The sequence below is a fragment of the Dermacentor silvarum genome, chromosome 1 (assembly GCF_013339745.2).
Source record: "Dermacentor silvarum isolate Dsil-2018 chromosome 1, BIME_Dsil_1.4, whole genome shotgun sequence".
NCBI lineage: Eukaryota > Metazoa > Arthropoda > Arachnida > Ixodida > Ixodidae > Dermacentor > Dermacentor silvarum.
Window position 1 is genome coordinate 118269927 of NC_051154.1, and position 24528 is coordinate 118294454.

At 44.3% G+C, this 24528-nt stretch overlaps 2 protein-coding genes across 14 annotated transcripts in view; one reads left to right on the forward strand and one right to left on the reverse strand.

Annotated features, from left to right (window-relative positions):
• The window catches only part of LOC119435899 (nicotinamidase-like), a 324581-nt gene that overhangs the window by 188214 nt on the left and 111839 nt on the right, over window positions 1–24528 (forward strand). The gene's annotated exons all lie outside the window — the stretch shown is intronic.
• Window positions 1–24528, reverse strand: part of LOC119435830 (uncharacterized) — a 131023-nt gene that overhangs the window by 18461 nt on the left and 88034 nt on the right. For 10 of the 12 annotated variants that reach the window (XM_049672880.1, XM_049672872.1, XM_049672869.1 and 7 more), the window contains one exon: window positions 8286–8381. The exons of the other annotated variants lie outside the window; for them this stretch is intronic. In XM_049672880.1, coding sequence (XP_049528837.1) covers window positions 8286–8381 — 96 coding nt within the window. The remainder of the gene's footprint in view (window positions 1–8285; window positions 8382–24528) is intronic. 12 annotated transcript variants of the gene reach the window in all.

Genomic DNA, 24528 nt, shown 5'->3' on the forward strand with positions numbered 1-24528 from the left:
TGTGACTGTTCAGCTGTTCAGCTGTTCTGTTCAGCAGTCGCGCGACTGAAAAATCGAGCAGTGAGCGACTGGCCTGAAACGGTCGCATTTCGAGAAAAGCGACCATTTGCGACTACTTGCGACTGGTCGCTTTGCGACTAACTTGGTCGCGCGACTTCGCCTAGTCGCAAGTGTGAATGGGCCCTAAGGATATGTGTACTTGTGTTTGAATATGCATTGAAATTGGAACTAAATGCTAACTGGTTTTGATGGGGCTCTATGAGTCAGTTGGTCCCAATAGGAAGTCACTGAATCAGTAATTCTGTGAAATGACAAAATAACAATAATACAGTCGAATCTCAATAATTTGAACTCAAAGGAGCCTAAAAATTTGTTTGAAAAATAAAAAATGAAGTTTGGAATTAAAGGAAACATTAAATGGAGGACCTACGTGCAACACTGCGTTAGGCAGCGCATGTGCACCGAGTTAACATGAGTGACAAGTTCTGGAATTTAGGCTTCATGGCAGTGCAATGTGTGCTGCTGTGAAGTTGTGAAAACTTTCAGGTGCTTAATAGTCGGACCGACATAGAGACTGAAGCTAAATGAAAAATAGTCCACAAAGAATTTATTTGTGAGTGAGACCAAATAGTGCTAAAGCTTTCAAGTAACATTTGTTGTGTCATAAGGGTATATATGAATATGTTGCAAACATTCACTAAGATTGGCTGCTATCATCAGACTCAATGGCTGACTATTGAGATCAATAATTGCATAATCCGCTTGGTAAAGCTTTCACGAGAGCAACAAACTGTTCAAATTTTATGACAATGACCACAAGTGGATAAAATGAATACAATGATGGTAGTCAATGTAAGTCACTAAAATTGATGCTGCATCAGTTATAAATCCTGAAATGTTCAAGAGTTGACTTTGCTGACTGTCAAAAGAAAAAAAGAAGTTCAAAGGCTCAAGAAAATTTCGATGGGATAATATTTCGCTGATGTCGCTGTTGTGAGCAGGGAGAAATGATCCTAGAGATATTTACTTGATGCACCTAACATGTACTATTTCCGTGTCTACAGTAAGCAATGCGGCTCACTGGAAAAGTGTGAAATGGCCGCCTCTAATACAGCACTGTCTCCTATTAGGCTTGTATGATATTACAATGATAATAAAGCAATATCAACCTTTGGTAGCTTAACAGTAGTGTTCATGCATTTGTTGCAACATCTATAGCCACAACAGTACACAGAAGTAACTTTTCTGTGTTGTGCCCTCCACTTCTTGCCACCAGCTGCCAAGCAAGTCAGTGCCCTGGAATCATGCACTTTTCACAGCCACTCGCTGTAGTGGTCATCACATGTCTGGTGCAAAACAGCATCTTCTTCTTCTTCTTCTTTCTGGGGTTTTACGTGCCAAAACCAGTTCTGATTATGAGGCACGCCGTAGTGGAGGGCTCCGGAATAATTTTGACCACCTGGGGTTCTTTAACGTGCACTACAACGCAAGTACACGGGTGTTTTTGCATTTCGCCTCTATCGAAATGCGGCCGCCGCGGCCGGGATTCGATCCCGCGATCTCGTGCTCAGCAGCGCAACACCTAAGCTGACTGAGCCACCCCGGCGGGTACGGTGCAAAACAGCAGTGCAGGAAGCTAGCCTACATCATGATACACCCTGGACATTGGCCACAAAGGCACAGGTCCCCAATTGCTGTCTAACAAAAAATAAAAAACGAAGCCCATCTACATTAATCCTTTACCTCCCGTAGACGAGCTCAGCACGTCCACACATTTTGCACGCTCTCTACCGTGGACGAGCTGGGGTCGTCCATGACAAAAAGTCTCAATTTCTCTTAACAAAGATCATCTGAGCAACTCAATGGGTCTAGTTTTCTCTTTTATGCACAGATGGCAATACAATACCATTAAAAAGTTGTTAAAAACATTTTTAACATTACTGACGACAAAAATGGTGTCATCATTGTGCCGAGAAGTCAACTTTACCTATACTTAAATATTTCCTTTTGTGTGTGTTCTTCAGTAAAAAATATTGTTTTAAATGCATCTATTGGTATCTTGTCAAGCAAGATCTTCACCGAAGACCACCAGAAGTTGGCGCTTCTGCTGGATCAACCGCACGTGTCATCCAGCAGGCTATCTCGTCAAGCAAGATCTTCATAGAATACCACCAGGTGGTGCTGGCTTGTCCCGGCATCACTACGTAAAGGCCGCCTGCACCTACGATCGACCATTCTTGGCAGCAGCGGCAGCAGTGCTCGCGCACGACTCACGCACTCCTTTCTGCTCGTACAGGGTATCTTGTCAAGCAAGATCTTCACCGAAGACCACCAGAAGTTGGCGCTTCTGCTGGATCAACCGCACGTGTCATCCAGCAGGCTATCTCGTCAAGCAAGATCTTCATAGAATACCACCAGGTGGTGCTGGCTTGTCCCGGCATCACTACTTAAAGGCCGCCTGCACCTACGATCGACCATTCTTGGCAGCAGCGGCAGCAGTGCTCGCGCACGACTCACGCACTCCTTTCTGCTCGTACAGGTTGGTTGCGACAGCATCTGTCGTTTTCCTTGTTATCCTGTTACTGCCGCTGCTGCCATTAACTGTTTTTTTTTTCTCGCTACTTGTATCCTGGTATTGAGTTTCTAGTGTTTTTATATATCTGAGTGTTGTTAGATATGCCCTCCTGTGCTGAGCTCGCTAAAAGAATTGACGAACTGGAATCAAGGCTTCTTAATGAGACTGATCGTATGACTGATCGCATTGTTGACAAGATTGTCGTGCAAATGAAGACTAGTGGGGTTGACGTGCTGGAGCTAAAGAAGCACGTGGACAGTCTTGAGTCCAGTCTAAAATTTTTGAATGATCTGGTTGAGAAGCTGCACAGTGAAAAAGCCTCACTTGTGGCAGAAAACAAAGCCCTGAAAACTGAAAACTGCTCACTTTCCCGCAGGGTGTCCGAACTCGATCAGTACTCTCGCATTAACAACATCGAGATCAGGGGAATCCCCTGTACTCAGGGCGAGGACTGCGTTGCTGTATTGGAGACAATTGGCAGAAAAATTGGATGTCCCGTTACTTCCACTGATCTCGATGTTGTCCATAGAGTGTCTACTAAAGATAAGGCAAAGAAGAACTTAATTGCAAGATTCTGTTCTCGAACAAAAAAGAATGATTTCATCAGCAAGGCACGAAAGGCAAGGCTTTGCCTGAGTGACATCGGCAGATACGACAGTAACTTCCCTATATTTGTTAATGACCACTTGACACCCCAAAATAAGGCACTATTTTCCAAAGCACTGGCGCTGAAAAAGGCGAACAACTGGAAGCACTTGTGGACGGATAATTGTCAGATTAAGGCTAGAAAGACAAATGAGAGCCGCGTTTGTCGCATTGCTGAAGAGTCTGACCTATCTGTTTTCAACTAACTCTCTCTATTGGGACCCTTAAATGTCATTACCATCCACCATGGATTCTTACCTATCAACATCTGCACTGAATAAGTTCATGTCGCGTGAGTACCACTCAATCATTCACTTCAATGCTAGAAGTCTCCGAAAGCATTTCGATGATTATCAGAACCTTTTTTCAACACTTACCAACAGCTTTTCAATAATATGTGTGTCTGAAACCTGGCTAAGTCATGATGACAGGGACCTATTCTGTTTTAGCTCGTACGTTTCTGAGTATTCTCACAGAGAGACGAGTAACCACGGAGGTGCAGCTATATTTGTCTCATCTAATATTCCATACAAACGCCGGCATGACTTGGAGTTAAATATTACTAACTGTGAATCAGTATTTGTGGAATTTGACTCACCCGTCTTCGGTATAGACAACAGGAACTTAGTGTTTGGCTGCATTTATCGCTCACCCTCTTCTTTAGTTACTGATTTCTGTAGTGCTCTCGATCGAACCATGGAAAAGATATCGTGCGCTAACTGCAACGGCCTAATCATGGGCGATATAAACATTAACCTCTTGGATAGCACTTCATCTAATTCTTCTAAATATTCAAGCAACTTTCATAGTTTTGGGTATGAATGTTTAATTACTCTCCCTACTCGCTGTCCTAACAATGTCGATGGCACCTTGATTGATCACGCATTATCGAACTTAACAGACCCACCGGAAGCAGGCATCGTTAACACCGACTTTACCGATCACTACCCCATCGTTCTACGCTTTCGCAATCGCTCAACCATCGGTAACACTTCATATTACAGAATTGTACTTGACAAAGAAATCTTCCTTACTAGTCTAACTAAAACTAACTGGTCGGACGTTGTATCAACTAATGACCCCCAAACAGCTTTTTCACAGTTTCTGTCGACACTTTTATTGCTTTTCAACTCCCATTCCCATAAACAAAAATGCAGAAAAAAGGTAGCATCACCGCAAAACCCATGGCTTACAGATAGCCTTCTGAAAGCAATGCGGTCTCGTGAAAATTTGTACAAAAAAACTAAAAAACAACCTTTTAATACTAAACTACTTGCCCGTTACAAAAAATTTTCCAACTCACTTTGTGCTCAGCTGAGAATTGCGAAGAGGAATTATAACGAACATAAAATTGCAGAATGTGGTAATAACACTAGGAAAAAGTGGGAAATTGTTAACACCTTTTTAAATCGTAACACCCAGAACGTCATTTCGAGGATCATTCACAATAACAGGGAATACAGTAATCCGCTTGATATTGCTAATGCCTTTTGTGATGCTTTTTTCAATACTTCTGATTCCGCTTCATGCTGCAACATGTCATTTAACCGCCTACCTCATTCATTTTTCCTTTTTCCAACTACGCCTGATGAAGTAATTTCAATAATTAGGACCCTTAAAGCCACTAGCGCTGGCCTCGATAATATTAACGCTTACCATATTAAAATGATTGCACAACATATTGCTAACGTTCTCTCTGCTATCATTAACCTCATATTTAAAACCGGTGTCTTCCCACGTGAACTTAAACGCGGTCGAGTCATTCCTGTTTTCAAAAAAGGTGATCGCACGCTCATGCAGAATTATAGACCTATTTGTGTTCTTCCATTTTTTAATAAGGTCATTGAAAAAGTTATCGAAAAGCGTCTAACAAAGTATTTAAATAAATTTAGTATTCTTTCGCCCCATCAATTTGGCTTTCGTCCTGGTTTTTCAACTAATCTAGCACTTATAGCTCTTACTGATTACCTTAAAAAAGCAATTGATGAAGGTAAATTTGCAGCCTCCATATTTGTTGACCTATCTAAGGCCTTCGACACTGTTGATCACGCAATTCTTTGCGCTAAGCTCGAAGCCATTGGAATAACAGGTCCGCCACTACTTCTAATCCGCAGTTACTTACAAGATAGAAAACAAGTCGTTAACATTTCTGGGTGCTACTCTAAAGAAGCTACTACTAATATAGGTGTACCGCAGGGGTCCATATTGGGTCCCCTACTTTTTCTAATTTATATTAATGATCTGCCTAGTTGCCTCTCCTCATCGAAGTGCATTCTGTACGCTGATGACACTACTATATTTAATTCTAACAATTGTGTAAAAACACTAACAAGTAAACTAAACGAAGATCTTCTGTCAATCTCCGCGTGGTGTGACCAGAATAAGCTGCAGATTAACCATAATAAGACCAATTTTGTCGTCTTCACCTCGCATCAGAGATCGCCTGACCACCGTCAATCCATTTCCATCAACAATCACCTAATCACTGCAGTTCATAATTGCTCCTATTTAGGTGTGGAATTCGATCGCCACCTTAAATTTAATCTTCACATAGCTAACGTAAAAAAGAAAATGGCATATGGAATACGCGCTCTAATTAAATCACGACCTTATTTCTCATTTTCTACTCTAATGTCACTGTATTATGCTTTCGTTCATTCTCATATCAACTATAACATTGAATCATGGGGAAACACTTATAGCAGTCACCTAATGTCATTGCAAGTCATTCAAAATCGAGCTATTCGTCTAATAACATTTTCATCTCGTAGCATTAACGCTAGTGAGTTATTACATGCTCATAACATTTTGAATGTGACTGATCTTGTTAAATACAACCTCGCCATTTTTATTTTTAGGGCCATAAACAATAATCTTCCAGTAACCATCATACCAACGACGTCTCTTATTAATATAAATAATACTAGATTTGCAGACAATATGAACTTTATATTACCCAGCGTTCGCACCAACTACGGCAAGCAGTCATTACACTTTTCAGCTATATCCCTCTGGAACACATTACCATTTCCTTTAAAATTGTTAAAATCTCACCGGTTTCATACTGAACTTAAGCGCTTTCTTTTAGCTTTACCCGACTCCCATTTTTCAGTGTAGTATGTTTTTTCTTTCTTTTTTTTTTAAGCTTTAACTGTGTTTCTATATTTATTTCCTGCATTCTTTTCATCGCCTTGGAAAAGCACCCTTTGTAGTTCTGCCTATTATTCAGTGATCTGCAACCTTGTTCTTATGCATTAACTGCTGCATTTTTTTTTATTTATGCTTTGTCTTTCAAAAAAACCTGTATTATCGTAAACTTTACATGTTGCCATTGTTTGTTTGTATTAATAATTCTTGTCATCATGCATAGGAGGTCCCATTTCAGTTTTTAACTACGGGACCTCCTTCTGTATATACTTACCATGTAATTAACCCCGTTTTTTGTATTGAATAAACTGATTCTGATTCTGATTCTGTGTTTACTTAATGTGACGATTCCACATAGCCCTAAAAAAAATCGGTAATTTGAGAATTTTAAAAAAAATAATAATTTGGGAGGTAAAAGATTAAATAAAAGACAAAATGGCAGTAATTTCTAAACCATGTTGGTGCAATAAGTGAAATGCATTACAAATGGGTGCAACAATTAAATATCTTATTATATCCCAGCCCAGAAAGAGTATACACACTGATATGCCTCTGTATCTGCACAATGAATGGCAGGCTACACCAGGCACAGATCCAGGTTCTTTTCAATTTGTGGGTGGTCTGACTTCGAGATGGTGATTGTTGATGATGACTGCATGGATGCTTACGACCAGTAATAATAATTATTCTTATTATTATATTTATTCGCATCCCAGTGAGCTTTCCAACGACACATTTCTTTTTTCTTTTTAAGGGGTTTTTGTGTCGAAACCACGATCTGATTATGAGGCACACTATAGTGGGGGACTCTGGAATAATTTGGACTACCTGGGGTTCTTTAACGTGCGCATAAATCTAAGTACATGGGTGTTTTTGCATTTTGCCCCCATCGAAATGCAGCCGCCATGGCTGGGATTCGATCTCCCGATCTCATGCTTGGCAGCCCAACACCACTGCCACTATATGCAACCACTGCGGGTTCATTTCTTTTTTAAACAAGTGTTCGCATTCAAGCACGCCGCTTTATACTTCTGTGCAGGCCCCAGCACAACTTATTTTCTGTGGCATACAAAGACAGCAATAATGCAGCTCTACGTCAGTTTTGACTGGATATAAAAGGAACAAAAATATTTTAAAGTTAAAGTATGCAGGTCGGTTGCGTGCACTCTGATAGTGAAGAGCCAGTACTTAATATACTCGACGTCAAACAGGATTTAAAACAAATAAAGCGCATGAGGGCTAACTTGCAATGCGAAGTGCACTTTCTTTTAATGGAAATACAACTTACATGTGGCATAAATATTAATAGAAACTTGCATTGATCCTGACAGTGATGCCAGTTCTCCCAATGAGTTTGCGGGTGCCAGTTAATCCGAGACAAATGCAGACACACAGATAAGCATGGCATTGATTTATTACAGGGACAAGCTAGGGCATCGAGGATCAACTAAAAAGTCAAAAATACAAATCGAGGAAGCTGCACTAAAATGCACTGGTAGATTTGGTAGGTTTACCAAGCGCACACTCACATGCGTTGCAGGCATCAACAGACATGCCGGAAGGGCAGCTACAAGCATTCTAGTGGTCATTCAGCAAGGGACACTCCGTACTGAGTAGTGAGGTGTGTTGTGTCTGCCTCCCCCCTCCTTTTCTTTTTGCCTTGTAGGTTGAAGGGCAGAGCCAAATCTGTCATCCATGTCAGCTTTCTTTACTTTACGGCGAGTTTTTTATGTGCTGGTGCGTTCTTTTCAATAATCATTAAACCTTTCTTATCTCTCCAGAGCAAAAGAACAGTAACAGCTGGGAAGAAGGACTTCATGAGTTTGTCACGTGCTGTATGCTGCGCATACAAATTATATTAGAGGAGGGTCAGGATATCCAGACATCCCCTCTGGATTGGCGCATATGCTACACTTACCATGTTTCGAAGATCCAGGTTCAGATTCATCCGTTCCATACAAAGGAGCTTTCTTACTTTCTCAACATTTCTTGCAAGCACATGATGGACTAGTCGCTGCAAAATATACTTGCATCATTTCTATCCATTGAAAACTAAAAACCTACTAAAATTTTCACTGGCAGTATACAGAGATTATGGTTGGAAATTACATGAAAAGTACATGAAATTTTGAAATTTATAAGTTCTTGAGCATAGGTGCAGGGGCATGGGAATTATATTTGCCTCAAAAAAAAGCCTTTGGTGAATGGAACTTAGAAATATAAATATGGCAGTAATTAACTACAGTATAATCTCACAAAACTCGCAGGGAGAAAAGAATAAGATAATTTGAGGGGCTTGGCTGTTTTTGTTACAACCATACGAAGTAAGAGAAAATGAAGTCAGAGAAAGCGTAGGAGAAATTAATTGTTGTGTTTAATTGAAATGTAGAAATACTAAGGTAAAGGGAAATGAAAGTGGAGAAAAAGAACCTGCCACAGGTGGGAGCCGAATCCGCATCAAGTTGAATGGTGCTCTATCAATCATCTGAACTTTGCATCATCCAGGATAACACTTTTGCAAAATCATTCACTCAATACACATATAACAACTGAATCCTCTCTTTCTCATCAGTGTTTATTCACCTATTTTTATTGTGACAATTCTGGACGACCGTTCAACACCCTTTCCTTCTTTTTCGATCTTATGTTCTTACTAGCTCAGGCCAGGTGTATTGTTCCTTTTTTCTGCACAACTGTCGATACCACTAGCACTGTATATGTGCTAAACGTTGCTCTGCTATTTTCATCTTTTGATGTGTAACCCTTTACAATGCTTTATGTGCTTGAGGGTATAGTAAATAAATAAGTAAATGTTCAGAAAGCAGAAACTAATTCGTGAGAATTATTTCTGGCTAAAAAGGTCCTGCATAATCAGTGACCAAATTTTTGGACACATTGAGGACTGAAAAATTACCAAAAATTAGGCAGCTTGCAGAAAATAATTTTAGGAAAAAATTTCATTCCATTAAGGTGTGTTGCTTCCGCAAATGCTCAGTGCATAGATTATGTGCAAAGCATGATGCCAGCTGGTTTCAGTTAAGATCACCCAGCCATGTCCCATTGACATTTCATTTAAGATCAGCCAGCCATGTCCGATTGACATTTTTAAATTACGTGAAAAAAATTTATAATATAGTTTTTGTGGCAGCAAAAGAAAATCCGCGCTTCGTTTCTTAACAAAAATATATATATATATATTTCGGTCAGAAAAAAAGTCCAATATTCCTTATGCTTCAAGACGCTGTCTTCGAACTACCGGCAATTTCCCAAATTATTACAGAAACAGTTTTCACATTATAAATGAAAGATTTTCTAAATTTTTTCTAAATAACATTAACTTAAAGTTCTCCTGACCAAAATAAATATAATATTGTTTGGAGCTTCAGATACAGAACAAAAAATTACATAGCACAAACTTCGGTGTGGCTCACATTTCCACCCCCTTTCTTTTAACATCAAATTACAAATCCAGGGGGCTGAAATTTTTTGCACACATCAAGTGATTATTATCTTAATTTATGACATGGTTTATCCTTCTATTTTCTTTGATGTACAAAATGAGCACTCAATGTACCATGTTTGCCACTAAAGGGAATTTCAATAAATTGTACAAGAACCCCACTTTTGATTTATTTCAAGTTGCTCCCCCTGAAACTAAGGCATACAACCTAGGAATTCATGAAATAGTATTTTGCTTTTTGCTGTAAGTGTACATGATATAGCCTTGGCCAGCTCCACTCACAAGGACCAGCAACAGCTGATCGCGAGGGCCCAGGACGTGGCCCAAGCTCCAGGCATTATGGAATAAGGACACCTCTCCTAAGCTACATTCACATAATAAAGATGTTTATTCTCTCTCTCACTCACCGAGTTGATTCCTCCTCACTCTTAAAAAAAAAAAAGAAGCGCGTCTGGCAGCGGTATTCGAACCTCGACTCGCCAGGACACACCAGTGCTTGAACCATAAGGCCACAATTGCACGTACAGTTCTCTCGGGCCAACACCAACTAGCTTTCAGATGGCTGCCATGTCTTGATTATGATGATGATTTCCATACTAATACCCACGATGGAGAATTGGCCATGAAGGGAGTGGCCATATCGTGCTCTTTGAGATGATCCCCGCGTTTTGATGATGATTTCCATACAATGGCACAAACCCCCAATGTTCGCCAAGAAGCAGTTGGTACAATGGCATATGTCCACAAGAGGGGACTAGCCTAGAAGCGGGTGGTACATATTGTGCCAACACCAACTAGCTCTTTCAGAAGATCAATGCGTGTTGATGATGGTTATAATTTGCATACCATGGCACATACCCACAACGGGTGATCGGACAAGAAGCAGATGGTGCATTAAAAATAAATAACAACAAATGAAGAAATACAAGCCAATATAAGATTTGTGACATCGCATAGCATGGGTGTGCGAGAGCACATGCATGACGCCAGTTTCCCTTATGCCAAAAAAGCTGGAATGAAATGGACAAATTTATACTAATTTTATTAACTACTTCACAAAAGCTTTGCTTCACATAAATTCCAACAAGTGTGTTGGATCTGTATATTTTTTTTGAACAGCCATGGAAGCCGTAATGAACACTTCCACCCACAAATGAAATTACCCAACACAAGACAATAGTAATTACTTGATGCGTGCAAAAAATTTGAGCCCCCTGTATTTGTCATTTGGTGTTAAAAGAAAGGGGGTGGAAATGTGAGCCAAACTAAAGTTTGTGCTATGTTTGTAATTTTTTTGTTCTATATCGGGAGGTCCAGAAAAGATTGTATTTATTTTGGTCAAAAGTTTAAATTAATGTTATCTAGTGGGGCAAGCTATAGATGGCCAGGCTGCACTGTGAAGACACCAATCAGTGCTATGACAGCCGAGTGACGCAAAGCACCTCGACAATGCTGAACAAACCAGCTGACTACACATCAGAGCTTGCCTCTTCTCTACAACGGCAAAAAAATGCAAATGTGTCTTGACCTGCTCACCATATTACTATGGGCAGTCACGATTCGTGAATTTGTATCATCTAGAATGGCATTGAGGAGCGTTCATACGTATGAACGCTCCTCCATGTTCAAGAGGTACCACTTAAACTTTTGATTCAGCACACAAAGACGTTGGGCAGGGAATTTTAGAGTGCAGCTCTTGGGCGGCAACTCCTGCGGCGAGCGTCGGCAATGTCCCTCGTAACCGAGTGGACCAGCACAGCAAAGGATGAATGCGGAGCGCAGCAGGAAATGAAAGACGGCGATAGCGAAGAGAGCGCAAGAAGGAAAGCGGAAGAGGAGGGTGCAGCGGAACCATGAGGCGGAGGAGGAGGGCATGGCGAAAGCGTGAGAAGAAAAGCGTAGTGCCGCGCAAGACAGGCTTTGTGGAGACGATGGCTACGAGATGGCACCAGAGTAGCGCGCGTCGTCTGTATGGAAACAAAGCACTGCATGAGCGGAGCTCAGTCTGCAACGGCTTCTGTGAATCGTGCCCGTATGCGTCACCCATGTGCTGCCTCTCGCGATCTCCCAATTATAGAGGGAGTCGCACCACACTTCGCTCCGTCGGCAACATGCTGCATGAGATAGATTGTCCGCGCCAGCCAATATATAGCGAAATGAAAACACGTATACAGCTTCTCTCAAATTTCGCATTAGGGACTATCAGAATCATCGGTGAAATTTTTTCAAATTTTTATTAACTCAAAATTTGTATAGACTGCGATTGCACCTCCAAGGCTTTCTGCATTAAACAAGTTTAATTAGAAATAGATTATGCTTAGAAGTTTAATGGGCAGCTGTTGAACCGGTAATTATGGTATGCAAAGCCTCAATTCTTCTCAGCATAGAAAAAAATTAATAATGCTTGAATATGACCAGTTGAAGAAATATACCAAGCACAGTGGTTTTTGGTGAAGGAACATCCTGGCAATTGGAGATGGTGATCATGGGCCATGTTTTGCAACAATCAATTAAAATGTTCTTTTTCTTGTCATATGCGTGCCAAGTGGTCAATACCAGCGATACTGGTGGCACGGCATCTTTTCAGCCTATGAAAAGAGCAGAAAGGATGGAAAATTAAATTATTGTCACGAAATATAGCCAAGGCGGCACCACAAACAAGTGATGCATGTGCCAGTTAAACTGGTGTAGTGGAGGCAGACAACACCATGGCCATTACACTGAATATAGATTATGCATTCAACACAGGACAAGACGAGCCGCGGGGAAGGGAGAAAAGTGAGGGAGAATGTTCCAGAAAAGTTACAGTGGAGAAATCTTTAATCTAGGGTGGAATGCAAAGAAATGTCAAGAAGGGAAGAAATGATCTGGTAGTGCGGGAGATAGCTTGACTAAATGAGCTTTCAGCAGCATGGTGCAGTCTGAGACCACATCACTTGGCTTACCTGCACGTCAATGGCTTGTGATACAATGTGATCACCATCTTTGAATGCCACAAAGTCACTTTTTTTTTCAGCGTGAAGTCACGCTGCACTTCGCACTTAAGGCACATTTTGAACTAATTGCATTAAAGAATGATATAATTAATTTGTTCATGCTGGAAGGAGCAAGGCTTCGTACTTATTATTGGGTCAATAGCCATGTGTTAAAGGAAAAAAATAACAAAAAAATAACAATGTTTTAATGTTAGCACTCTTTGTTCTTTGTCCTGTGACCTACCAAGGGTTTCTGCCAACCACAGATTACTGTTCATCATTAGAAGGATGCTAATGAGCAACATTAAATCAGTTTAGACAGGTGAAATATTGTTTTAAACCTTATTTTCATTATTTGGTAGAAAAAAACTTGTATTATTATGCAAGACGATTTTTCGAGACTCAAGGAAGCCATTGTGAACAGGAAAAGTACGGTGTAACTGAAAGCACCTATCTATGCTGCTCGGTGTATGAAGCACTCTTTCTTTCATGATAAATTGCCCATCACCTCAACTGACCAACAATCCAAATAAATTTTGGTAAACTCCGAAATCCCCTAGAGAAATGCTCAACATCTTGATAAACATTGTATGCAAAGTTGTCTCAGACACAGAGTGTGCTAATACATTCAACACCCATGTTCTTTTTTTTCGTTTTCACTAATTAGCCTGTAACAGTCGACTCCTGTTAATTCAACGTAAGTTAATTTGACCTTAAACACACTGGGAAGTCATGAAATCGAGGGTTTGATGCAATCCCGTCTGGTCGAGAAGAGGCATGATGAAAAAAAGCACACCGACCAAGAAAAAATATTTAGTATAAAAATTAAAACTATGTTTCAGCTCCCACACGGGAGCCATACAAGGAGGTGTAAGGCTCCCATGTGGGAGCCGAAACATTTTAAAAATTTTCACGAAATATTTTTTCTTGATCGGTGTCCTCTTTTTTATCACACTGGAGAGTTCTGACGAGAAATCATACACTGCTATGGAAGGAAAATAGTTCCAACGAGAAAGCATGCTGCTTTGGCTAATCTGAACCTCACCTGTGCACACTTATGCATGCAGGGGTTACTATAAACTTAAAAGCACAAGAAATTCAGCAGATGACGCTACTGCTTCCCTGGGTGACGATGATGGTGGCAGCAACTTGTCCAGCAGTAATGATGATGACTTGCGCTGTGCCCTGAGCGATGTATCTTTTCGAGATTTTTTTCAGCACCGACAACAGTGTTGAGGTATATGGGCCACTGGTCAATTACAACATGTATAGTTACTATAATACTGCATAGAAGTAGTCTGTCGATAATGGCAGACTACTTCGAGGAATAAAAAATTTGAATTCGTTCATTTTGTCGTCATTCATTAATTCGATTTTTCAGATAATTCGATCAAATTATGTGGTTCCACAAGAATCAAATTAAAGGAGTCGAGTGTATAGGCCTTTTTTTATTGCCACACACTAACACAGTATCATAATGCTGGCTATCACATTCTGCACAGATGTTATCAATTTAATAGTCTAAAACACGAAACTTTCATCAATTCAAAAAGTTGATAGTCGCTTTAGCATACGCTAAAAAGGATGAAGGCGAAAGCCTGCGTGCTCACGAGACATTCATTAGATTACTTGACATTCTCACCCGAATGCGTTGTTACTTCCTATTACTTTTTTTCTCCCACCAAAGGTCGTGGGTTCGACTCCCCACCAGAGGTTGTGGGATCAAGTGCCCTAATTAACTCTATCCTTGTTAAGGTAGAGTTAATCATGGCACTCGAACCCACGACCTTTGTTGGTGGCACCATGGTGGCACCAGCACATGGTGGCACAATGTGGCATGGTGGCTCCATGAATCATTTGAATTTGTTGTTACATCCTATTACTTGTTTTCTCCCACCAAAGGTCGTGGATTCAAATGTCTTAATTAACTATCTTAGTTAACTGTGCACCTTAATTAACTCTTATCTTCATTAGCCGAGCCTTATTTAAATTCGCCTTAATTAACACCAATTGTTATAGGTTCCAGTACCTTAATTAATGCTATCTTAATTAATTGTACCTTAATTAACTTTGCCTTAGTTAACACCAAAGGTCGTGGGGATTCGCCTCCCACTACAGGTTGTGGGTTCGAGAGCTTTAATGAACTCTATCTTAATTAACTGTGCCTTAATTACCTTGCCTTAACTAACACCCAAGGTTATGGTTTCGACCACCAATGGTGGCACCATCAATTTTAGTGCCATTGAATTTTCCGGATGGTCAAATTTTAGACCCATGAGCCATCTAAGGCTTTCGCCTTAATAATCTAAGACATCAAACACTCATCACCCAGTGCTGATGAAATTAATTCCAAATTTCTGATGAATACCAAGCACATATCTGCCACATACTTGATTTTTGTTATATCCACATTCACTGTCCTCAAGTGCCATACCAGATGACTCAAGGAAGCCATTGCGCATAGGAAAAATACTATGTAACTCGAAGCATCTATCTCAATGCTATTTGGTGTGCGAAGCACTCTTTCCTTCGTGATAACTTGCCCAGCATACTAACCAACAATAAAAAAAAAAAGCTATGGCAACTCCTAAATCCACATGAGAACCGTGCAACCTTGATAAACACTGCAGGCAAAGTTGTCTCAGACACAGAGTATGCTAATGTGTTCACCACAATGTTTTTTTCCCTTGTTTTTACTAATGAGCACATTATAGCCATTTTTTACTGCCACACACTAACACAGCATCATGAATGCTAGCTATCACATGCTGTACAATGTCATCAACTCAATAATCTAAAACATGAAACTTTCATCATCACCCAGGGCTGATGAAATTAATTCAAAATTTATCCTGAATACCAAGCACACATCTGCCATTATCTGCCACACATCAGCCATCTACCGTCCCATTTGCACTGCTGTTATAGTGAGCATCAACCAACTCACCCAGTTTTACAGCTTACTACATATCCGCCACATGCTTGATTTTTGAGAGGAAAAAATTGTCAGCCACCCGAATATAGCACAAAGCTACAAAGCAAACCCGGTTTCTCAGAAAGAATGCTTCGCAGTTAAGGAAAAATTCGACCTGGTCCGGGATTCGAATCCGCCTTTCTGGGGCGGTCGCTCTACCATCTAAGCTAACCAGGAGGCTAGCAGATCGCAGCGTGAGGGCAAATTAATTGACAACTCGAAGCACAAGGACACAGAATATGGCAAATCAGTTCTGTGTAATCCTGTAAGGTAGAGGAAGTACAGTGTAGACCGCTTATAATGCAAGTTGCCGGAGTCGCGAATATCTGCACTATAAGCGGTACCGCACTATAACCAAAACAACGATTTTCAAGCCCTGCACGTATGCAAAACATGTAGACCAAGCATGTAGACACGCTTTGTACTATCGCGCGCACATCGCGATTACGTTTTCGCCAGTGAGCCGGTGAAAACATAATCGCGATGTAGCCGGTGCTCTTCAAGCTCGACAGCTTTGCACCGAGTCAAAACGAAACTGTTTGCCGCAACCGCTGTAGAAAAAAACCGTGACCGCTATCGAAGCAATTATGAACGGCGACATTGCGGTGCTGAAGGCACACGCCCGACGCACGCACCGAGTCTAGACGAACTAACTACCATTCTCTGCGACACCTGCAGTCGAAACCGCGGTCGCTATCTATGCGATCATCGATGACGACTATGGAGTTCTTTAGGCATGCGGCCGACGCGCGTACCAAGTAAAAACGAAACTACTGTTCACCGCAATCGCTGCGGAGAAAGCCGCGGCCGCTATCGACGCAATCGTGGATGATGACTACGCAGTTATGAAAGCCCGCGGCCAACGCAGTGTTATGTGCGGTGGTAATCGCAAGAATACAGGCTTTAAAGACACAAATAGGCTTGAAGAGTTCCGGAGTTGCTGTCATTCACGTTGTTACATAGGTCGGCACAGTCACTCATGAGTGCACTCACTCACACTCACTCGCACTCATTTCAAAGGCGTGAGTGCGAGTGCCAGTGAGTGCCAGTGAGTGCCAGTGAGTGTGAGTGCGAGTGAGTGCCAGTGTGAGTGAGTGCCTGTGAATGTGAGTGGAGGTGAGTGCGAGTGCGAGTGAGTGCCAGTGAGTGTCAGTGCGAGTGAGTGCAGGTGAGTACGAGTGAGTGCCAGTGAGTGTGAGTGCAGGTGAGTGCGAGTGAAAGTGAGTACCAGTGAGTGTGAGTGGATGCGAGTGCGAGTGAGTGCCAGTGAGTGTATGCAAGTGCGAGTGAATGCCAGTGAGTGTGAGTAGAGGTGAGTGCCAGTGAGTGGATGTGAGTGCGAGTGAGTGCCAGTGAGTGTGAGTGGAGATGAGTGCCAGTGAGCATAGGCCGGCACACTCACTCATGAGTGCACTCACACTCACTCGCACTCATTTGAAAGGCGTGAGTGTGAGTGAGCACCAGTGAGTGTGAGTGCAGGTGAGTGCGAGTGCAAGTGAGTGCAAGTGAGTGCCAGTGAGTGTGAGTGAGGGTGAGTGCGAGTGAGTGTGAATGCAGGTGAGTGCAATTGCGAGTGAGTGCCTGTGAGTGTGAGTGGATGTGAGTGCGAGTGCGAGTGAGTGCAGGTGAGTGCGAGTGAGTGTGAGTGCAGGTGAGTGCGAGTGTGAGTGAGTACCAGTGAGTGTGAGTGCAGGTGAGTGCAAGTGCGAGTGAGTGCCAGTGAGTGTGAGTGCAGGTGAGTGCAAGTGCGAGTGAGTGCCTGTGAGTGTGAGTGGACATGAGTGCGAGTGAGTGCCAGTGAGTGCAGGTGAGTGCGAGTGCGAGTAAGTGCCAGTGAATGGAAGTGAGTGTGAGTGCACGTGAGTGCCAGTGAGTGTGAGTGGAAGGGACTACGAGCGAGTGCGAGTGAGTTCCAGTGAGTGTGAGTGGAGGTGACTATGAGTGAGTGCGAGTGAGTTCCAGTGAGTGAGTGTGAGTGCAGGTGAGTATGAATGAGTGGAGGTGAGTGTGAGTGGAGGTGAGAGCCAATGAGTGTGAGTGGAAGTGAGTGTGAATGTAGTGAGTGCCTGTGAGTGCGAGTGGAGATAAGTGTGAACGCGACTGAGTGCTGTGAGTGTGAACGTGGTGAGTGCTTCTGGGTGTATAGAGGTGAGTGTCAACGTGAGTCTGAGTGCAGGCGAGTGTGAACATGAGTGAGTGCTTGTGAGTGGAAGTGAATGTGAACGGGGTGAGTGCTTGAACGATAAGTGGCACGAGGTCGCGGTATCGAATCCCGGCCATGGCGGCTGCATTTCGATGGGGGCGAAATGCGAAAACACCCGTGTACTTAGATTTAGGTGCACGTTAAAGAACCCCAGGTGGTCCAAATTTCCGGAGTCCCCCACTACGGCGTGCCTCATAATCAGAACTGGTTTTGGCACGTAAAACCCCATAATTTAATTTTTTTTGAACGATAAGTGAGGGTGAGTGCGAGTGAGTGTGAGTGCCAGTGAGTGTGAATGCAGGTGAGTGCAAGTGCGAGTGAGTGCCTGTGAGTGTGAGTGGATGTGAGTGCGAGTGAATGCCAGTGAGTGCAGGTGAGTGCGAGTGAGTGTGAGTGCAGGTGAGTGCGAGTGCAAGTGAGTGCAAGTGAGTGCCAGTGAGTGTGAGTGAGGGTGAGTGCGAGTGAGTGTGAATGCAGGTGAGTGCAATTGCGAGTGAGTGCCTGTGAGTGTGAGTGGATGTGAGTGCGAGTGCGAGTGAGTGCAGGTGAGTGCGAGTGAGTGTGAGTGCAGGTGAGTGCGAGTGTGAGTGAGTACCAGTGAGTGTGAGTGCAGGTGAGTGCAAGTGCGAGTGAGTGCCAGTGAGTGTGAGTGCAGGTGAGTGCAAGTGCGAGTGAGTGCCTGTGAGTGTGAGTGGACATGAGTGCGAGTGAGTGCCAGTGAGTGCAGGTGAGTGCGAGTGCGAGTAAGTGCCAGTGAATGGAAGTGAGTGCGAGTGCACGTGAGTGCCAGTGAGTGTGAGTGGAAGGGACTACGAGCGAGTGCGAGTGAGTTCCAGTGAGTGTGAGTGGAGGTGACTATGAGTGAGTGCGAGTGAGTTCCAGTGAGTGTGAGTGAGTGCCAGTGAGTGTGAGTGCAGGTGAGTATGAATGAGTGGAGGTGAGTGTGAGTGGAGGTGAGAGCCAATGAGTGTGAGTGGAAGTGAGTGTGAATGTGGTGAGTGCCTGTGAGTGCGAGTGGAGATAAGTGTGAACGCGACTGAGTGCTGTGAGTGTGAACGTGGTGAGTGCTTCTGGGTGTATAGAGGTGAGTGTCAACGTGAGTCTGAGTGCAGGCGAGTGTGAACATGAGTGAGTGCTTGTGAGTGGAAGTGAATGTGAACGGGGTGAGTGCTTGAACGATAAGTGGCACGAGGTCGCGGTATCGAATCCCGGCCATGGCGGCTGCATTTCGATGGGGGCGAAATGCGAAAACACCCGTGTACTTAGATTTAGGTGCACGTTAAAGAACCCCAGGTGGTCCAAATTTCCGGAGTCCCCCACTACGGCGTGCCTCATAATCAGAACTGGTTTTGGCACGTAAAACCCCATAATTTAATTTTTTTTGAACGATAAGTGAGGGTGAGTGCGAGTGAGTGTGAGTGCCAGTGAGTGTGAATGCAGGTGAGTGCAAGTGCGAGTGAGTGCCTGTGAGTGTGAGTGGATGTGAGTGCGAGTGAATGCGAGTGAGTGCAGGTGAGTGCGAGTGAGTGTGAGTGCAGGTGAGTGCGAGTGTGAGTGAGTACTAGTGAGTGTGAGTGCAGGTGAGTGCGAGTGCGAGTGAGTGCCAGTGAGTGTGAGTGCAGGTGAGTGCAAGTGCGAGTGAGTGCTTGTGAGCGTGAGTGGACGTGAGTGCGAGTGCGAGTGAGTGCCAGTGAGTGCAGGTGAGTGCGAGTGCGAGTAAGTGCCAGTGAATGGAAGTGAGTGCGAGTGCACGTGAGTGTGAGTGGAAGTGACTACGAGTGAGTGCGAGTGAGTTCCAGTGAGTGTGAGTGAGTGCCAGTGAGTGTGAGTGCAGGTGAGTATGAATGAGTGGAGGTGAGTGTGAGTGGAGGTGAGAGCCAATGAGTGTGAGTGGAAGTGAGTGTGAATGTGGTGAGTGCCTGTGAGTGTGAGTGGAGATGAGTGTGAACGCGACTGTAGACACGCTTTGTACTATCGCGCGCACATCGCGATTACGTTTTCGCCAGTGAGCCGGTGAAAACATAATCGCGATGTAGCCGGTGCTCTTCAAGCTCGACAGCTTTGCACCGAGTCAAAACGAAACTGTTTGCCGCAACCGCTGTAGAAAAAAACCGTGACCGCTATCGAAGCAATTATGAACGGCGACATTGCGGTGCTGAAGGCACCGCAATGAGTAATGACTATTGAGTGATGACTATTGAGTGGAAGTGACTACGAGTGAGTGCGAGTGAGTTCCAGTGAGTGTGAGTGAGTGCCAGTGAGTGTGAGTGCAGGTGAGTATGAATGAGTGGAGGTGAGTGTGAGTGGAGGTGAGAGCCAATGAGTGTGAGTGGAAGTGAGTGTGAATGTGGTGAGTGCCTGTGAGTGTGAGTGGAGATGAGTGTGAACGCGACTGAGTGCTGTGAGTGTGAAATTGGTGAGTGCTTCTGGGTGTATAGAGGTGAGTGTCAACGTGAGTCTGAGTGCAAGCGAGTGTGAACATGAGTGAGTGCTTGTGAGTGGAAGTGAATGAACGTGGTGAGTGCTTGAACGATAAGCAGAGGTGATATCGGTTAACCTTGCTTGCGGAAAAAATAGAGGCACGTTGCGTGTACAAGCTCACTTGTGGATATGATTAATCGCGCTAGCAGATTGTGCACGCAAACATAGAAACCACTCACTAAGGTCGTAATAATCGAAGGTTCAGGCATGAGTGAGACAATGTATAATGAAATGAACGGATATATTACAATGCGATAGCAATTATATGGACACTCCAAGCGAACTTCTGCCGTGGTCGTAGACATCATTGTGAGGTTCTGTGTAAAGTCCAAACACGTTAAAATCGTCGCCGCGTGCCGGCGGTACGCTGCGTGTGCGAAGTGCAAGCTTGCGAGGGTCAGCCGACACTTGCTGCTCAATCTCGCGCGCGTGAGGGAAAAGGCGGAGCGGAAGCGCGCTGCTTCTGTCACGCGTCAGGCACGGGGGGATGGGGGGGGGGGGTCATCTTGCTCCGGCGGCGGCGACGTGGGTGTTGTATCTTGAAAGCGATCTGCGACGTGGAAAAAGTGCACGCCCTCGTGGGCCTCCTCTTCAAAGCGATTTGCGACGTAAACAATGTTCAACAAGAGCTGGTAAGTTCGTATGCGCTGTGTTTTTGATGTTTAGTTCACTTTGAAGCGAGAGGCTGCACGAAGGTCAATTCGCTTGCGGCCATAGGTCGGCAGTGTGGGAGAACACTCACTCACACTCACTCACCATAATTTTTTCCAGGCCCCGCACTCACGTTCACACTCACCTCCACTCACACTCACAGCACTCACTTGCACTCGCACTCACTTCCACTCACACTCACTGGTGCTCACTCGCACTCGCACTCACCTGCACTCACACTCACTGGCACTCACTTGCACTCACCTGCACTCACAATCACTGGTACTCACTCGCGCTCACCTGCACTCACACTCACTGGCACTCACTCGCACTCGCACTCACCTGCACTCACACTCACTGGCACTCACTCGCACTCACCTGCACTCACACTCACTGGCACTCACTAGCACTCGCACTCACCTGCACTCACAATCACTGGCACTCACTCGCACTCACCTGCACTCACAATCACTGGTACTCACTCACACTCGCACTCACCTGCACTCACACTCACTGGCACTCACTCACACTCGCACTCACCTGCACTCACACTCACTGGCACTCACTCGCACTCGCACTCACCTGCACTCACACTCACTGGCACTCACTCGCACTCGCACTCACCTGCACTCACAATCACTGGCACTCACTCGCACTCACCTGCACTCAGACTCACTGGCACTTGCTTGCACTCGCACTCACTTACACTCACAGTCACTGGCACTCACTCGCACTCCCCTCCACTCACACTCACACTCACTGGCACTCACACTCACGCCTTTGAAATGAGTGCGAGCGAGTGTGAGTGAGTGCACTCATGAGTGAGTGCACCGACGTATGCTTGCGGCTATAGCTGCGCCTCCTTACTCCAGCGTTCTGACAGCGAGTTTCCATGGTCATCGAGCGAGATGAGTTCATGTTTACCTGTGCGCGCGTGACACCGTGCTTGTCTATTTAGTTAGTAGGGGAATGTTTACAAGTTTATACGGCCCATTAAACTACTAACCTTGCTTCGTATAGCTCTCTACTAATTTGCTATCGCAATCGAAGCTATGCCTTTTGGGCGAAACTGCGACATTTTCTTTAATACGCCAGGGAATATGTATGGGCTGAATCGCTGATGGCAGACATATCCAAATCATGACCGGCAAATTTTTCCATGACTTCCACTCAGTGAAGACCCTTAATACCATGTGATTTGCTACACCTTCGCTGGTCATCTGCCTTCAGAGGTTGGAATTGCTCCTCATTTTCTTCCTGCTTCCCTCTTAAACGTACAGGCTCCTTATATAAACAGGCAGAGTGGAAGAGGGACTAGCCAAGTTAGCACAGAGTAACATACACGCATGCTCGCATACATGGAGAAAAAGCAAAGATGCAATGATAGAAACCGTTTTGTTCTCCCTTTTGTGTTTGTTTCGGCGTTAAGTGGTTGACTAAGTATATGGACAGTCAATCTCTCCCTCTATTTCCCGCTCTCTTGGCTCAATCCGACCGAAGGGGAGCTTCGCGAGCATGTGGCAAGCATGCTCACGTCTAATGTCAATGACAGAGAGATGGACAGAGAGAGGTTGGGGCTGACGTCAATGTTTATGTCACCATGAATAAATTGAAATGGAAACTTTAATCGTGCTAGTTTTGCTCTACTTTGCAGTGTTAATAAACGAGCTCTCTTTAATAATTCAGTCAATGAATCCGTTAACTTGTATTTATTAAAACAGAACCTTATTGCCTTCCTCTGCACCCCTTCCATTCTTGCAATTAGTTCTTTTGTGTACAGAAACCAAACAATATTTGCGTGCTCCAGCACTGTTCGAACAAGCATTTTGTAGGTCGGCAAATTTCATCTGGGGGCGCAAGACGAAGGTGTCTTCTCAGAAAGAAGAGTCGTTTTAGTGCTCAGCATGTACATTGATTTCCACTTGAGGTTATTTTGTTAACATGGCTTTCCCATCGGAGAGTGTATGTTAAAGTGACACCTAAATATTTATGCTGAAATGCACAAGTGAGAGGTGTGTCATTAACAATGTAAGTAAACTCAGATATCTGTTTCTTTCTTATTGTTAGCGTTGCAGATTTTTGGGCATTTAGAGTCATCTGCCACTCCTGACACCAAGAAAAGGCAGAATTTTGTATATGGTGATTATCACTGTGATTAATTTTGCGGTATGAAATACAATAGTCAGCGAATAGACGGATGTTACCATGTAATTGGGAAGGCAAATCTTTTATGTATATTAAAAATAAAACTGGGTCCAAAACACTGCCTTGGCGCACTCCCGATGCAAGAGGTGCTAAATTGGAAGCTTCGTTATGAATATACACGAATTGGGAGCGGCACAGTGACTCATGAGTGCACTCACTGACACTCACACTCATTTCAAAGGGGTGAGTGTGAGTGAGTGCCAGTGAGTGTGAGTGCCAGTGAATGTGAGTGCAGGTGAGTGCGAGTGAGTGTGAGTGCAGGTAAGTGCGAGTGTGAGTGAGTGCCAGTTATTGTGAGTGCAGGTGAGTGCCAGTGAGTGTGAATGCAGGTGAATGCGAGTGCGAGTGAAGACCAGTGAGTGTGAGTGGAGGTGAGTGCGAGTGCGGGTGAGTGCCAGTGAGTGTGAGTGGAGGAGAGTGCGAGTGCGAGTGAGTACCAGTGAGTGTGAGTGCAGGTGAGTGCGAGTGCGAGTGAGTGCCAGTGAGTGTGAGTGCAGTTGAGTGCAAGTGCGAGTGAGTGCCAGTGAGTGTGAGTGCAGGTGAGTGCGAGTGAGTGCCTGTGAGTGTGAGTGGAGGTGAGTGCGAGTGCAAGTGAGTGTGAGCGGAAGTGAGTGCGAGTGAGTGCTGTGAGTGTGAGTGTGAACGTGAGTGAGTGCGGGGCCTGGAAAAAATTATGGTGAGTGAGTGTGAGTGAGTATTCTCCCACACTGCCGACCTATGCCAGTGAGTGGAGGTGGGTGCGAGTGAGTGCCAGTAAGTGTGAGTGGAGGTGAGTGGGGGTGAGTGCCATAAGTGGAGGTGAGTGGCAGTGAGTGTGAGGGAGGTGAGTGGCAGTGAGTGTGAGAGGAGGTCAGTCCGAGTGAGTGGAGGTGAGAGCAAGTGAGTGCCAGTGAATGTGAGTGGAAGTGAGTGGGAATGCGAGTGAGTGCCAGTGAGTGTGAGTGGAGGTGAGTGCGAGTGAGTGCCAGTGTGTGTGAGTACAGGTGAGCGTGAGTGTAGGTGAGTGCGAGTGCGAGTGAGTGCCAGTGAGTGTGAGTGCAGGTGAGTGAGTGCAAGTGAGTGCCAGTGAGTGTGAGTGCAGGTGAGTGCGAGTGAGTGTCAGTGAGTGTGAGTGCAGGTGAGCGTGAACGTGAGTGAGTGCGGGGCCTGGAAAAATTTTGGTGAGTGAGTGTGAGTTTTCTCCCACACTGCCGACCTATGTTCACGTACGAT